The sequence below is a fragment of the Struthio camelus genome, chromosome 5 (assembly GCF_040807025.1).
Source record: "Struthio camelus isolate bStrCam1 chromosome 5, bStrCam1.hap1, whole genome shotgun sequence".
Taxonomy (NCBI): Eukaryota; Metazoa; Chordata; class Aves; order Struthioniformes; family Struthionidae; genus Struthio; species Struthio camelus.
Window position 1 is genome coordinate 34963048 of NC_090946.1, and position 16667 is coordinate 34979714.

The 16667-nt window shown below is 37.9% G+C and overlaps 1 protein-coding gene across 10 annotated transcripts in view; it reads left to right on the forward strand.

The window, feature by feature from the left end:
- The window catches only part of IFTAP (intraflagellar transport associated protein), a 42116-nt gene extending 25957 nt beyond the window's left edge, over window positions 1–16159 (forward strand). For 7 of the 10 annotated variants that reach the window (XM_068945526.1, XM_068945524.1, XM_068945525.1 and 4 more), the window contains 4 exons: window positions 562–633; window positions 2390–2444; window positions 9061–9191; window positions 15122–16159. In XM_068945526.1, coding sequence (XP_068801627.1) covers window positions 562–633; window positions 2390–2444; window positions 9061–9191; window positions 15122–15289 — 426 coding nt within the window. In that variant the 3' untranslated portion in view covers window positions 15290–16159. The remainder of the gene's footprint in view (window positions 1–561; window positions 634–2389; window positions 2445–9060; window positions 9192–15121) is intronic. The other 3 variants (XM_068945530.1, XM_068945532.1, XM_068945531.1) reach the window with 2 other exon arrangements.
- Window positions 16160–16667: the final 508 nt, after the last annotated feature.

Here is a 16667-nt window from a genome sequence, read left to right on the forward strand (position 1 = left end):
CCTTTGGGTCTCTTACTGTAGTCACTTTGGATGTGACTTTCTGCCCCATAAAGCAATGTGTAGCTTCATTATCCAGTCCATTATTTATTTAATGGAACATCATAATTTTTGTCTTTGTTGCTACAGAACACAAGTTTCGGCCATGACTGCACATTTTTGTCACGTCAGCGATTTGAGAAACAAATACAGTAATAGTAGAATGTGTTAGAAAAATTGCTAACTTAGTAGCAGGAGGAGTTTATAATGCAGTAAGTTGGCCACTGTAACCTTTAAACCTGCCCTGAGGAAAGAAAAGGGAAAAACTACTATTGAAAGCAGTGTTTTTGTTCTAAACACTGCTTTTTAGGTGATTACTTATACTGCTGTTCCAGTGGATTCAGTCTGAACCTGTGTAGGATTTCAGAGGATTACCTTATACATTCTGTTTTCAGGCGCATTGCATTTACTCTTCTACATTTTAAATACAGCGTAAAGAGTCCGTATGTGTAAATCAGTAGGAGCTTTGATTGTGATTTTGGTCCTGTTTCATGCATATAAGTATTTTTGCCTGCCTACCTACAGATAGCGATGAGTGAGTGCTGCAGAGCTGGTGGCCCTGATGGAAACAATTTCAGTCTGTTGGAAAGCGTGAAGGTGAGGTTTTCTTTGATTATGAGTAGAACATGACTAATTTTGCATTTACAAAGTATTGACAGTTTGTCAGTGTTTTTCTTCCCCATCCGCAGGAAAGAAGAACGAGAGCATTACCATCCAATGTTTTTTTAAATGTTAATGCACGTGTACTTTTATAGTATATGGGTTGTGTAAGTGTTAATGAGAACAGTGTCAAATCAGGTTGGAAAAAATGATCTATGAGCATCTCTAATTACTGCATAGAAACACAGAAAACTACTTAGTGCATGTACCAAATCCACCACGGCAACACTTTTCACAGGAACCATAGCTTTTCTCCACTGTCTGTAAAGGCATCCAGTTTGAAGGTGCTAATTTTGACTTGAAAAAATTGTTCTTTGTATTCTTCCCCTCTTTTAGCTCAGTAAACTAGAGATGTGTTGGGGGAGGCTGTTAGAAGGTCCAAGATACTTTTTAGGGAGAATGAGAACAGTTGGAATTTCTGTTCTCTAAATTACTTTGCAGTTTGCTCCAATTCATTAAGTTCCAGTCTCTTCTGCAAGGATGGTTTGTTTTCCTAGGCTTTAGCTAAAGTGATCAGATGCGTGGGATAAGTGAGAAAGAACTCCAGTTTTTGAGTCAGACGGAATCCTTTTAAGACTTTCTGTAATTTTGTAGGTAGCAAGACTGCAGGGTTCCAAAGTTTACAATTTGCAGATTATTATCTCAGTTTTATATCAACTGAAAACAGTTTACCAAACTCAAAAAAGAAAAGATACCATTTTACTTTCAGAAATTTCATATACTTAATTGATGAACTTGTGTGTATGTTTCTAGAATGAAGCTCTGTTTTCATAGAGGCATGGCAATGTTGCTTGGAAAGGAACCTCTGGAGGTCATCTAGTCCAACCTCCAGCTTAAATCAGAACTGGTGCCAACATTAGATCAGGTCAACTGTGGCTTTGTTTAGCTAAGCCTTCAAACCCTCACAGAGTGGAGATTCCACAAGCTCTCTGGGAAACCTGTTCCAGTGCTGCACTGCTCACTTAGGGAAGGAGCTGAAGGGAATCTCTGTTCTGTCTCTCTTCACACTTTTCCTTTTAAGAGTCTCTCTTTTGAATATCTCTGTAAGATTGTGCCAGCTTTTTACATTGATCATACAGGTTGGGAAAGTCCTTTCATTCGCACTCTATGCATCTGTGCAGAGTGCTACCTCAAGAAAGGCCTGTTCTTGTGGTATGTTTCAGATAGCTTAGCTCATATTTCAAAGGACATCGCCCTGATAACAACAGTAGTGTGATGATATCTTAGAAGTTTCATAATTGTTAGCTTTTTATTTCCCATTCAGTTCACCATTAGTATCAAAACAGAAGGATCAGGATCTCCTTTGCTTATAGCATATATAGCATATCCTTGTCATATGCAGTGGGCTTGCAAAACTGCAGAGTAACTTACCATGTAACTCCTTTCTATGAAAACATTTTACTCTTGCGTCTTCCCACCAAGTCCCTGAAAAAGTTGCTCTTCAGCCTGAGCTTATTTTCCTTCACTGCAGTTAGTATGCAACAACCTTGGCAAAATTCTTTGGCTATACATAAAAACATTTCCTTTGGGTTATACAGTTCAAAAAAAAATTCATATGCTGTCTTGGAAAAATTCAAGGGGAAGCGGAGAAGATGAAAGAGACAATTTAATGATTTTTGCTTTGCTCTAGTTTGTACTGAAAGGAATGGAATCAATAGATTTTCTATTTTCTGATTTGGGGCTTTTCCTGCAGATGGACAAGTACTTAGATTTGGAAGATATTGACACAGATGAAGAGACATACAGCGGTAGGTTTTTCCCTCCTTCATATTCACAATCATTATCTGCCTTTAGATTCAAATGTATTGATTTTCCTTTTCTTTCTTGACTCTGAGACACTGTTTAGCGGAACCCTTTATCCTCTAAAAAGGATATACTCCCCCAGTTCTTCCATCGCTAGAAAACTGCCAACTACCCCAAAACTAAATCATCCATTTTCTCACTCTAACAGGTAAAAAGATGTTTCAAACAGTCTTGATTATACTATGTCCTGGTGAGAAGTGATTTTTTTTTTCCAAATTTTTCAAAATTACAAAACACTTTTTAGTAACATTTCTAATTTTTCCACACATATTGAAATTATTTTCATTATAAAGGGTTTCTCCAAATAGTAACATGGTTGCTGAGAGAAAAGTCTATAAAGTGGAATTATTTAATGAAAGTATTGTCCCTACTCATTAAAATGATTTCATCCTGGGCTTAAAATAGGTTAATTTTGAATGCACAGTGAAGTTCTCCAGGAACTCCAATTGTAAATATTTCAAGTTTTGTTGAACTGTTCCACACATCTGTAATAATTTTAACTCTCCTAACTCTATAAAAGTAAATAGAAAGCCAGTGGTTGCAGTGTATTTGTCTATCATAGGTGCTTGCGTGGTCTTTATCACCACCAGAATTGCAGATCTTTTTGTGATTAAATCTATTGTCCTCATAGATACCTGTGAGTGCACAAGGAAACTGAGCCACACAGATTAAGGGATTTGCCTAAGACCACTGAAAAAAGCTGTGATGTTCCTTCAGTCCTTGGTTATTGCCATTTGATTAGTCTGTCTAATCCATTAAGTGTTTGATTAGTCTTTGCTTTCTGTAGGTACAGAATTCCCATGCAGAGAGCTTATTGGCTTCCAGGTGACGAATATTTAGAGCATGGCTGTTACTCAAAAGACAGCAATAAACCAACCTAAATCATGAGTACAGCATTCTTTCCTCTAATATGGGTATTTCAGAATGGAGGGATTAAGACAGTGGTCCTGTATCAAGTACAGAAATCAAGGATTTCTTCCATGTAGCATTCATGTGCACCATTTTTTTCCCTTTGTAGGACACTGTTCTGTGTTCATGTTTTAATTTCTATTAAAATCTGTTAAAAAGTGGGGCTTACTGGTGGAAACCTAACCTTAAATTTCACTTGCATCATAATGAAATGGGGCTTGGGGTCCTGTCTAGTTCAGTGGAAATATTTGTAGATATCTGTAATTCAAAACAGGCCACAAAGCTGAATGATAGGCCCAGCACCAAAATACCAAACAGGTCAGAGAGGAAAGAAGAGTGCTGATAGAGGGTGGTGATATTTACACTGCCATTTTCCGTACCGTGCCCAGCTTCTTTCAGTTGTTTATGTGTATTTGTGCATGTGTGTATCTCTGTGTGTGTAAGAGTCAATGTTAATCAGACACATTTGAAAACATGTAGTAAAACAGATTGCATTTAAACAAGTTGAGAATTACAGAAATGATCATCTGCTTGTACTGTCTGAATACCACTTTATGCAAGCCTATTTGGAAAAATCTTTCAGTTACTGCTTTTATTGGTGATTATAAAAATAATAATCATAACATTATACCATCACTACTGTAGATTATCACTGTGCTAACTACTAACTTTTTATGTGACACTTGATTTGGCTTTCAATATCTGCTCTCCGCAGCTCCTCCCATGAGAGAGCATTCTCTGCACAAACTGCCTCAGTGCAGAAGGAAGCCATATCCACCCCTAAGCAATCTACAGTGCCCATAACAACAACATTAAGCATTTATATTGTATTTTATAACCTTGAAACACTGCACAGCCAGGAGCTAATTATTCCTGTAAGCTCTGAAAGGCAAGTAAACAGCCTCCAAATTTATACCTGGAAAACCCACAGCCTGGGTCTTGCCCAGGGCTTCACTGGAGATAGTTACAGAGTCAAGATGAAGAATTTCCCCGACTCCTAAGTCAGTGTGCAGAAAATAGGCCTCATAGTTTGATATTTGTCTTAAATGATAAAGTTCACTTGATAGACTTCATGATTACAGAGGTATAATCCTCACTCCTGCAGAAGGCATTGTAACAAAATGCAAATTAACATAGAAAATGGTATCTCTGTTATTGTTTGTAATAATAAAGTAATATAAAATAATATCCCTAATGACCAGCTTAATGAAGGATTCATTCTGAAGGACTCCAAGTAGTTTATAAATAAGGTGTTACACAAATTTGTAATGCATTTTGCTGCTGGCCTTTTTCATATGCTGCCCCCTATACTCAAAACAAACGGTAGTTTTAGCGTTCATATTGGCAAAAAAGGGCATCCAGTGAAGAATACCATACCTTGCTAGTATAACTGCAACAACATTTTCTCTCTGCTTTTCTCTCTTTTTCTCTTGGCAGCACCTCACTATCTCTACTTCATTTAGCTTTAAGGGCAGACCAGTTAGCCTAGTTAGCAACTGTACATCAGTACAACAAGTATTCACACTTAAGGGGAAGTGGCTCAAAGTTGGCAGTGTAAAAAGCATGACAGAAAATAGGCATTAAAACATCCCATGTAAACCAATGCTTTTGCGGGGAGGTCTTAGGAGAATCACTCTAGTGGATTTTTCTTTTTTTTTTTCTTCTCTTTTTTTTTTTTTTTGTTCATCCTATGTCCAGTGTCTTTTAAGGTTTCAGCAGCCGCTTCTTATGAACAAAACAGCCCATAGATTTAGCCAGTATGCAAATATACTGTAGCTGTTTTCGGTAGACAGCACCGGGCTGAAAGCTTGAAACCAAGGCAATGCTTTGCATTGTGGGACTTTGGCACAATCAGCCCTGATTGGCAAGGTAAAATTGCTACCCTAAGCCATAGCTTTAACCCATAGTGTGGATACAGCATGTGGATGGTGGGCTGTTTAATCCCTCTTTCTCCTTATATTTAATCTCCAACTGTAAGTAGCTTAAGCCAATAATACATATCATCAGGCTTTCTCCTGGGAGAACACTTAGCACCCATGTTTTGGCAATAGATTTCCTTTTCAGGACTGCTGACAGATCACTTTCTGCAGGATCAAAGAATGGTTGGGTAATAATATGGAATATTTGCATAAAATACAAAATACATAAAATGCATGTCTGGAGACCTTGAGTGTGGTATTTGTTAAATACAGAAGCAAATAACAATAGGACTGATTGAACGTTGTACGGGTGAGGATAAATAGGCAAGGATATCACAGCCTTGTCCTAATCTAGCTTGGAAGCCTAAGATACTGCAAACTTGTTTTTTCAAAGTCCTCTTTATCTGTAACCTCACAGAAGTTGTGGAGAACCTGGCTGACTCAGTTACTTTGAAGCTGAGGCCAGGCAATACTATTTGATTATTTATATAAGCAAATAGCTCTTTAGGCAAATTATATCCATACCTGTTGTTTACATAATTTGTGTTTTCCCACTTGTATTTTGGGCCTATATTTGCATTCAGGAAGATCAGCTTGGGGAACAGGATTCAGAGTTAAATTCTGTGGATTTTTTCAAGTGTGGACCTCCTCCTCCCCCACCTCTGAATCTCCTTCCTTTTTTTCCCCCAGTTTCTGCAACCCGTGTAACAGTGCTTCGAGATGATTGCACATGAGGCTCTTTGGGGCTAACAGCCTGAAGCCTGAGAATCAAAGGAGACAGCAAAACTTAGCTTTTAAGCTTTTTCCTTTAGCACTTCCACCAACACTATTTTTGTCAAATGTAGTGTCTGAAAGTGGTAAAACCTGAGCTGGTCTATCTATAGCTAGGCATAGGCTGGGTACAGTAAAGATAAAGACATAGACAAGACTTTGAACTTCTTCACTCTTGTGAGTTCAAATCAGTTTGTACCAACAGGTTTTTTTTTTTTTTTTTTTTATAAGTTTAATTAATATGTTAATAGCATGAAATGAGCAAAGAAACCAACTTGGCAGTGTTCAGAGATGTAGTGATCACTTTCTGTAGATCCATCATGGGGGGCAGGGGGAAGGAGACTAAAGATAAGAGAATAGTTCAGTTTCCAAACCTGCCCTGCTACGCTGTGCTGGACTCGAGCAAGATCCTCGGATGTCACTGCCACATCATCCAGGGAGCTGATTCTCTGCAGCATTAGGAAAGAGGCATTCCAAACCCTCCTCTCAGCATTTTGATATCACTGCCTCCTCACTAATCTCTATATATGGTGCCAATGGCACTATCCAAGGCATTCCTGTTGCTAATTAATCACCTCCACAGAGAACATAATTAGCAGCTTAATTAGGTTCATCATCCACTAGTGCTGTAGCATTGGCCTGAACCAGCTGCGAGGTACTGGCTAGAACTTACAATAGCCTACAGTTCCTTTGGGAGCTCCCACTGAGAAGGAGGACTGTCAAAACTCCCTAATTTTTCTCTCTGAAGGAGTTTCTTGATTAAACATTATCAGGGAAAGCAGCGTTTACCGATTAGACTTTCATATGCTGTCACACAGCCAGAATAGAGAGACAAAGCTCATTTCTGGCATGTCTACTGGCAAACAAAGGTTGATTGCCACATTCTTATGGGGTGATTGAAGGAAATTTGAAACATTGTTTGCATTACTAACAAGCCTTAAAAAATTGGAACTGACATTCTGAGCATGACAAGCACTTCTTGCTAAAAGCAAAAATAAATTTCCTTCTGTTGTCCTAATTTTAAGAGTTTTCTTTTTGAGCCATTGCCAGACCGTTACCTAATAGTGCTTCCTCCTCATCTTCTCTCCACAGGGTCTGTTGAGGGTGGGAAGAAGGGAATTAGCTCCTACTGCAGAAATAATGAGTGTTTATATCAGGAGGTAACACAAACTTTTTGATGTCCAGGCCTTCCTTCCTTCAGTGACAGTATATGTTTAGGATGCATGTTTGAAACTATAGTGGAAGATCCCAACTTTGGGCCTTTTGGCGAGCCTTTGGGCGAGCATTCACATCTTCCTTCTGCCCTACACAAATTTTGACTTCAATCGTGAAAGAATGAAAACAGCAGTTGCAGAGCATATGAAGACATAGCGTATACCTGTGGACTAGACTGTTTTCCAGAAAGCTTTCTCAAATAACTGAAGCAGAATGAGCTCCGATACTATGCTGAGAACAAGTACTGACAGCGTGTAAATGGCTAGAAACAGATATAAGTAACCAAGAGAATAGGGCTGAAAGCTGGAAACGACTTACACCTGAATCATGAGCCAGATGGTGAAAATTTGGGAATAAGATGAGATCCCAAAGGCATGAACTTCAGCTCTTTAATAAAGAATATTCCACTTAGAAGTCATAAGTGGTTAGCCCTACTGGCTTTGAAATTATATACAAATCCCAGAAGAAAAATTAAATGAAGGATTTGCTCATGGATTTTTCAGGAAGGCCTAGCTAGGAAATCATTTTTTCAAATTCAGATTTACAATAGGATGAAGGTCTGTAACTCAACTACTGTTGAGGCTGTGCAGGTAGAGACACATGGCCACTTCTTACTCTTTTTCACAGTGGATCTATGTCCACTCTTGTTGTTTTTGTTTGTTGACATTTAGGCAACACTTTGAAAGTTTATTCTGAGATTTCAAGAGGGAATCAAGCTACTAAAATCTAGTATAAACCTGGAAAGAAACTTCTACATCAGCCAGAAAAAATAGTAGGTAGGTTAACATAATCCTTCAACTAAATGGTGAGACATAAGGTCTCCTTAAATTTCTTCATAAAAATGTTACTGAGACGAGATGGACACGTTTGTGCTATAGCAGAGCTGTGATTGATTCATGTTAAAAGATATTTCTAAACCTAAGGCATGTCCTTCGGCACTTCGGCCAAACAACGCAAACCACTGTTTCCAGTGTGACCATTTTGCTTAAGAGGTATGCAAAGGAAAAGTGATTCAGAAAGCCTATGCATTTGTGAATTGTGGACCAAGTCCTGCCAGCGTGGAAAGGCATACATGTCCGCGTATCCTAGATATAAGAAAGTCCCCTCAAGTATCTCTTTTTGGAAAGCTGAGAGGAACAAACATCCATGAAATATCCTTAAAAAACAGGGACATCTGGCACTGTATAGCCAGGTAGGGGATATTATTACTTCTGTCAGGTATTTTTATTTAATATTTCAGGGGAATACAGAAAAAGCTTTGTAAAGATTATTTATGCCCAATGTACAGATGTTGAAACTGTAGCAAAAGAGAATTGAAATAGACTGCCTAGCTAATCAGTGCAAGATGAGGGTTCAGCCTGGCATTTTATAACTCCTACTGCAGATGTGTCTGCTCAGGACTTTCCTTCCTTGCTAGGAAAGAAATTAACCTAATTCCACATTTTCTCTGAGTTTAAGAGTTTCTAGATCCAGGGTTTTAATTCAGCATCCTCAAGAAAGAGGAGTTAGCCATCTATTTTTGATCAAGTTTGTTTTTTCTTTAGCATAGGACATTTTATGATCTATATTTTAGCTCAGGAGTGCATCTGTTTTAAAGAGAATCACCGGTATTATAAATTAAACAATAATAAGAGTACAGCATCCTTTGACTAACAAGCTTCTGTCTCTGAGCACTGCAGGATTTTAGACATGATTTTGCTAATCTTTACATTGAATGGAAAGATAAAGTTGCATATTTTGTATTCAGCAGGGTCATTAGTTCTTCCAGGAGAGGTGGAACAGACAGTGAGTTGCTGTACGCTTTCTTTTGATGAGCCTATTCAGCGGAAGTTCAGGACCTTGTCAGTTATACAGCCGTCAGACAGCAAAACCCAAGAGGTATGAGGTCAGATTTATTTAAACGCTATTGGTTTTTTTACCTTATTTCCACAGAAGAACAGGAGGATATAGATGGAGTGCGTGGAGCTGCTGTGAGTTAACAGCAAATTTTTAAATTAATTATGAATTCTTAAATACATTAAAAGATAGATGATAGGTTATTGTTTTGTTGCACACTGCTATTATATAAGCCTACATTCTTTTTCTTATTTCTAACTTTAAACTTGTGTGTGGACTTTTTTATATTTAATTGATGTAACTCTCAGAATTCTGAAGTAAACTTTTGCAGTTCCTGGCTTTTCAAAAAATCATAACTTACACAGAATGATGCGGCATTTAATTTCCAGTGATTTCGTGATTTTACAACATCCAGTCCTTGTTGGGCTGAATGTAAGAGTCATCTTCTGCAACAAGCAGTTAGTGAATGATACATCTAATGTGACACTTAAAAGAAAAAAGGTTTTAGAATATATTGTGATCAGAATTGGGATTTCTCCTCTTGGAAATGAGTGGTAGCAAGATGCTGCTGAGGATCAGTGTTGTCTAGGTCTGTTGTGGAGAGGTTTGCATTATGGAGTCTCAGTCTTTTAGTCAGAAACAATCAATAAACACTTTAATTTAAAATTGCCGTTTTCTCTCAGAATTTCAGTCCTATTCAAACCAGAAAAGAGGGTATGGATTGCTCACAAGCTTATTTTAAGTCATTAAGCTTCCTATCCAAACAGCTGGTGTGAGCATTAACTTTCAGGGATGTTGCTACTGAAAAGAAGTCATCACCATTCTTTCCCTCGCCTGATCATTATGTTAGAATCTGCAGTGAGCTTCTCGCTAAAACTGGGCAGTTTTGATAGTTTCGTATCTTTATCGATGTCCCACGGGTCTTAAATCAAATTTATAAATGATGTGTGACCAATGAAGCATTGATGTATATGGTGCCTCCTTTCCTGAGTTCAATTGCATTTGGTTCTTTGCAATAAACTCTTAAGAATTTACTGTAAAGAACAAGCCTGCTTTGGGAAAAAGTAAATGTTTTAAAATGACCTTTCAAGCTATAATACCCACCATGCTGTGAATAAAAATACTCACTCTTTTCCCTAAGCATTGATGTAATTCAAGGTTTTTGCCTTTAGAAATATCCATTGGTACACAAAAAGATCTAGAATGAGGTATTATAGTTTGCTCATCTGGTAACTTCTGTCTAGAACCGAAAAGGAAGGAGAGTTGTAGGAGCCTGCGGTATTCATAAAGGATTGCATATGACTCTAAGCTATGATTCATGAGAAGTAGATAAAGATCCCACTGCATGCAAAATTCATTTCCATTTGAGGAAAAGTTGGGTTAGGCAAGAGAAACTGAGTATTCTTACATTGGTGAAGGGTTTGTTGCATTTTTCAAGAATAAAGATGTATGATTGTCACAACTGTTTGGTCGGTGTCAGGCTGCTCAATACTTAAGATAAAGGTACTCTTTCCCCTAAATTATGCATATATGCGTACCTTCATTTGGACAACGTAACTGGCCTGATTTTTCAGAACGGTCAAGGCCGAACAGATCCATTTTAAAGTCCCTCAATGTTTCAAAGTGTCATTGCTTTGAAAATTAAGACTTGTGTTGCTTACGGCAGGACTGGCTTAGAAAGGGGAAAAGATTTTCCCTAGAGACATCCCCACTTTGAAATGACACAGTTCTCTATCCACCAAATCAAACCTGTTAGGGAAAGGCAATAGAATGTGGCTGCCTAATCTGTAATTTGGTTTTCCATGCCCTGTGAAAAATGAACAAGCTTAATAGTGCAATGTATATGTAGGAGTCTGTGCTATGGATATATTTGTGAGAAAATTTAGGGGAATGTGTATATTTCTGAATGTATTGCTAGTGGAAGTTTAATATACAAAAATAAGCTCTATTAAGATCCAATGTATATTTGCCTAATTATTAAAGAAAAACTCCTCTCCCTGAAAATGGATCCTCTGTCAAATGCAGTTGGGAAGAGGCTTAGTGAATGACATAGTAAACTGTTTTGGCCAGCAGCTTTGCTTCATCTCTCTTCCCTGGTTTTTGGCATAGATACATTCCTGGATTTTGATATATACACATGACCTCCCACAGACCACTGCATACTGAAATTGCACTCACTGCGTGGTTGAAGTACATTATCACAGAACATTTACCTCCCCTTCCTAGATATTTATGCCCTCATCTATTTCTGCTTAATAATTTATTTCATAAAAGACAGAGTTTTTAAAATTAACTGTATATGTTAATATCTATTTCCTAGCTCCTTTATTTGTTGCTATTTTCCTCCTGCATACGTATGAGTGCAGCTGAATACATATTTTCCATCCACTCACTATTCATATGTGTTCAAAGTGGGGTTCATCTCACCTAAATTTAGCCTTAAATTTAGTCTCATTTGGTCCTGTCATCAAGGGGAAGACATAAGCACCTCCAGAAGGTGATTCATCCTGCTTGCTGTAAGCATTTATCCTAAGAGGTAATCTATCTGCATTCACAGGCTGACTCTCAGGCTGGTTCTTTTTTGGCTAATTGACTACCTTAATCTAGAAGCACACTTCTGTATGGCTGGGATTAGGAAAGATGAGTTCCGCTCTTCCATTCTCTGTCATTTATCTTTAGTTTGAGCATTCAAAAAAGTATTTACAGTGCCTGTCATTTTAGCTTCATCTGTGGAATGGCATCAGTGAAACTTAAAATGCAGATTCCATTGACTTCCTTTGGTTTAAGATTTTATGATAGGCTTCAGCTAAGGTTTGTTTCTGATAACTGCTATGCATAAATGCAACAAGAACAAGGAAGAATTTATAACCTGAAGACGAGATTGACGTAGTGAAAGAAAACGGAGGGGTTATGTCTTTTGGTAGGACAATAAAGACAAAGAGGCAGTAAAGACAGTGACTAGCCCAGGGTGATAAACAGAAGTAGAAAATGGGCCAAGATTTATTGACTCCCAGTCTAGAGCCCCAAGCTCAAGTCAAAGTTTCTTTTCTCCCAAGGACCCCAGTGCATATTACACTTACATAAGATAATGGCATACGTGCCTTTTTTCCCCCTTTTTTTGCCCCTTTTTTTGGACCTAGTCAGTTTTCCCTTGAGTAGACAATGAACTCATCAGTGAGTATGTGTGCATCCTTTACATAATTTGAATGAGTGAATCACTGACTGCCCATAATTACACAGAAATACAGGTTTTAGAAGGACAGAATCAGGCTGTTCAGCTAACTGTAACTCCACACATTAATGAAAAGAACCAAGTTGCCAATTATTAATACACTTCTGAAAGTCTCAACTTTAAGGTATTTTATTTACAAGATTACTTTGTAAAACAGCCTCTAGTGAAATACTTCAGTTATTAATATGAACATTACATTCTTTTATTCTTTAATTTGGGCATGCAGAGGCTGTAAATGAAAATGATTTTTTCTTCAGATGTGTCTCTGTTCAAGTAAATCACATGGGCAATCTTAAGCAAATTGGCAGTTTTCTAAAAGAGCAAAATTCTATTCCCAGAGAGCTTCCAAAAAGATTTCAATTAGATGTTAAATGAGACACCTGGAATTCACATATTTCTCTCAGCTCCTTAGGCAAAAATAACACGATAATAACTTGATCAGCTCAGAGGATTCAGTGTTTTATTGCAAAACATCTTCCTTTTGAAGTAGTTCAAATTGCAGTTCACAGCCTAAAAATTTTAGATTGCTTGTCTGTGTGGAAGGTTGAGATGAACGGCTTCTTGGGAGAAGAAAAAAAAGGAATCCTCAGTGCTTTGAGAGCACAATGATAACTATGCAATGATGTGAATAAACTTTTCTGAATGTGCAATCAATGGGTAACTTTTTTTTTAAATAAAAGCTTTTTGAGTGTTTCTCTACATCTACATGAAATATTACTGGAATGTCATGAAGGTCAAGACAAAGGCACAATGAATGAGTGTATACTTTCCGTTACTATGCTGGTACGGGAAGGATAGATTTGATTTTGTAGAATCCCAATGAAGGTTTACTGTAATTTAAATTACTGTAATTTAAATTACCTACAGGTGTGGTAACAAACACTGTTACAACCAAAGTAACTGAAAAATATTTGCATATAGCATCATATTTTTGAAGGATGTTCTCTCCTTCAGCAAAGGAAAGACAGGTAGTAAAGAAACCCTATTGCTGGTACCAGTTGTTACCCAATTGCTGGTACCCTTACTGACGGGGAGTTTTAGTAAACTTTGCCTATGGGAAAGATGACACTGGACGTGACTGTGGTGAGCAGGTGAAGGAACTGACTGTAGCCTTGATGGCAAGAGAGAGCTTGTATGCATGTTTTGCCCCATGTAAGCTTTTGTTGGATGTGCTATTTATGAAAGTTAACTGTGGTTTACCTGTGATAGTCTGTGGACCTAAGCAAGATAATGTTTGCATGCAGAATTAATACCTTTTGCTAGACCAATTCTATCTAGAAATGTTGTCTTGCTTATTTTTAAATGCATATAGTCTACAGGTCTGTACCCAGGACGATTTATATGCTACAGCACCTACTGAAGCGAATGTAAGCCATGTCCCTAACGCGTTCAACAATATAGGCGCTTAATGAAAATTAGGCAAAAACAGACAAATATTGCCTGGTCACTCAGGCAATATTACAATTTACTTGTAGTGACAGTAGATTTTAACAAGGATGCAGGTGCTTGCAGAATATTCACTGCCACATCTAACGGTCAGGTGCTTGGCCACCGGAGAGGAATCGAGCTACCACCTCTCTATCACTTACTAGATGGCATTAACTGTATCCATGCAGCTTCTTCCAAATGTTACCAGAAACTGTGTGGGATACCGTGTTTCTAAATTGAGTAGTGACTGTAAGACGCTGAGTGTTCTTACTCTCATTCAACAAAACAAGTAAGTGCATGCTTCACTTCAGATACATAGTCACTGGTTTGAATAAGGATTCATCAGATGTTTGAAAATAAGCATGCGTTTAAATGTTTGCTGATTTGGGACTGTTTTTGAAACACAGAGCCCTGGAGATCTGCTGTCTGTCATGGCTGAAATGTCTTGACATTTTCCACTACCCTCCTCAAAGCACAGGGAGCATTTCTGTACTGTTTGGGCAGTGAGGATGCCTCTCCTCTGCAGTTCTGGAATTCCTTTGCTGGAGCTGCTTACCATAAACCTTTTGTGCTGTGGCCCCCTGCAGTTTCTTATCAGTGTGCAGCTTGTCAAAGTTATTCATTTAAATTATTTTATAAGCAGAGTTTCTTCTAAGATATTTCAATGAGAAGCAATATAGAAATGCTAAACGATACGTCAACTAAGCAAATATTGGCAAATGCAGCAGGACTTTCTGTTCATCATCCAGGAAATCTAAACCAGCCAATCCCACATCCCTGAGATGGTTAAAAGAAATTATTAGAGCCTGAAAATCGATTAGGTGTCATTCTGCTCATTTTATGCATTTCCTTTGCTGAAACTGCGTTTTGGGAAATGTTGTATTAGTATCAGATGCAAATACACTGAAGTTTTATGTAATACTAGCCCAAATTTTAAGGATATGGCATCTGTCTTTGAAATTTTACATAGTCATACATAACTTGTCCATATCCCTGCAGGCCTGCTGCTACAAGTGCTAGCAATGTAATAGATGTGTGCAAAGGAGGTTTTTAGATTCCTTGCCTCGAGCAAAATTAGCTAATGATATTCATTCAGATATAGTACAGTACAAATGGGGCACATTAAATGGCTTAAATTAGGTCAAATTGAATAATTGAATTTATTCTTTTACTTAAAAACAACTTAATCAGCTGAGAGTGCTGGAGTCAGGAAAAACAGTTTAATTAAATATTAATTAAAAGTTTATACTTTGAGCTTCCTTATCATCACTTGCAGCAATATTATTTATATATCTGTCTTTCCTCATTGCAGCTACTAGGGGATGATGTTCAGCCATTCTCACTTGATGAAGAATTTGATTATGACAATGTGGCTCTGACCCCTAAGTTCTGTGAAGCTGAGCTGGAGGCCATTATAGACTTGTCTGAAGAGAAGAAAACGGAGACAGATGTTGTCAAGTCAGCAGGAGCTGAAGACTGAGTCAGATGCACCTTGCATGGCATTCTGTGCAGTGCTGTTGAAATAACGTTTTTAGGGGGTAAATCTAGCTCCCTATTGTACCCCTATTTCATCTTTTTATCTATGTGGTCTGTAAATAACATCCTTGAGATTTTTTTATTTGTTCCACCAAAGTGTCTTGGTGCCCTGAGGTCGCCTGCACACCCACCTTCTTCTCGTTCTAATAGAAGCACAGAATAGAAGGATGGTGCTTGCCCAGAGTTGCTTATGTAGAAGCTCTTCAGCCAGCAAGGAAGTATTTGTTTCCCTTTAATATGTATGCACGCGGACTTGCGCATTCATGTTGGCTAAGGAGGTCTGTGTTTGTCCCTAAATCCAATGGGATTTTTCTATACATCAATGGCCTTATATATTCTTAGGCTCCAGTTCTCAGCTACTTTGTTGTTTTCCAGGTTGTACAAGGCAGTTAGAAGGATGTCTCAAATGACAGCCATGAAGTCCCTTTTTTAGAAAAATCTTTGAGTAGGGTGAAGCCTGTATTGCCTCAGGCTAGGCATGCTGGAATAAATGCTCCTTAAGAACAATGCAAGCTGGTGCAATTCAGAATAGCTGTATGGCTATTCTAACTTATATTTGGTACTGACTCCAGTTCCTGACTAACTCAAAGCTAGTCCTAAAACTGGCTTTACTTATTTCTTCTAGCAATGCAAGAAAGAACTTTATGCAGCTGAGGGATCCGCCTTTAGCCTCTCCCTATCTTTCTGTCTATTCAAAGGTACAGAATTACAACAGAGAATAAATCCGGGAATGGTTTTTGACTCTCTTGGGTTATTTCAGTTCTGCAGAGAAATAAATATTCCTATTTCCAATAAACTTTTTAAAACATGATCAAAATTGACTCTGTGTAACTGCTGACAAAAAATTAACTGCTACTAAAAGTCTTCCAGACAGAGGAAAAAATAGTGATCTCACCTGTTAAAAAAACTGACATTGACATGCTGTCAGATTTTACATTTTTTTACAGGAGATGATTCCAGATAGCAGTTTAGGACTTACACTTAGCATCACTCAATACAGGAAGCTCTGGAGTTCAGTAAACCATGCCTAGTATAGGCGGGAGAGAAGAATGTGCATCTCTAACACAAGATAGTATGTACTCTTGCCGTGAGATTTTTAGAAATGAGCTTTTCTTAGCTTACCAAAGAAACTTTGCTAGTGAGGCTTGGTTTAACATTATGTTACTGAATTGTATTATTGGTCTTTTTCATTCCGGTATAACTTCATTAGGTAAAGTTTATAGACCAACATTTTCTCCTTGGCCTATCTCCATTATCTCTGGCGTAGCAGACTAACATGAGGAATATATAGTAAGACAGCCTGAGAAGGCAGATTACAGACC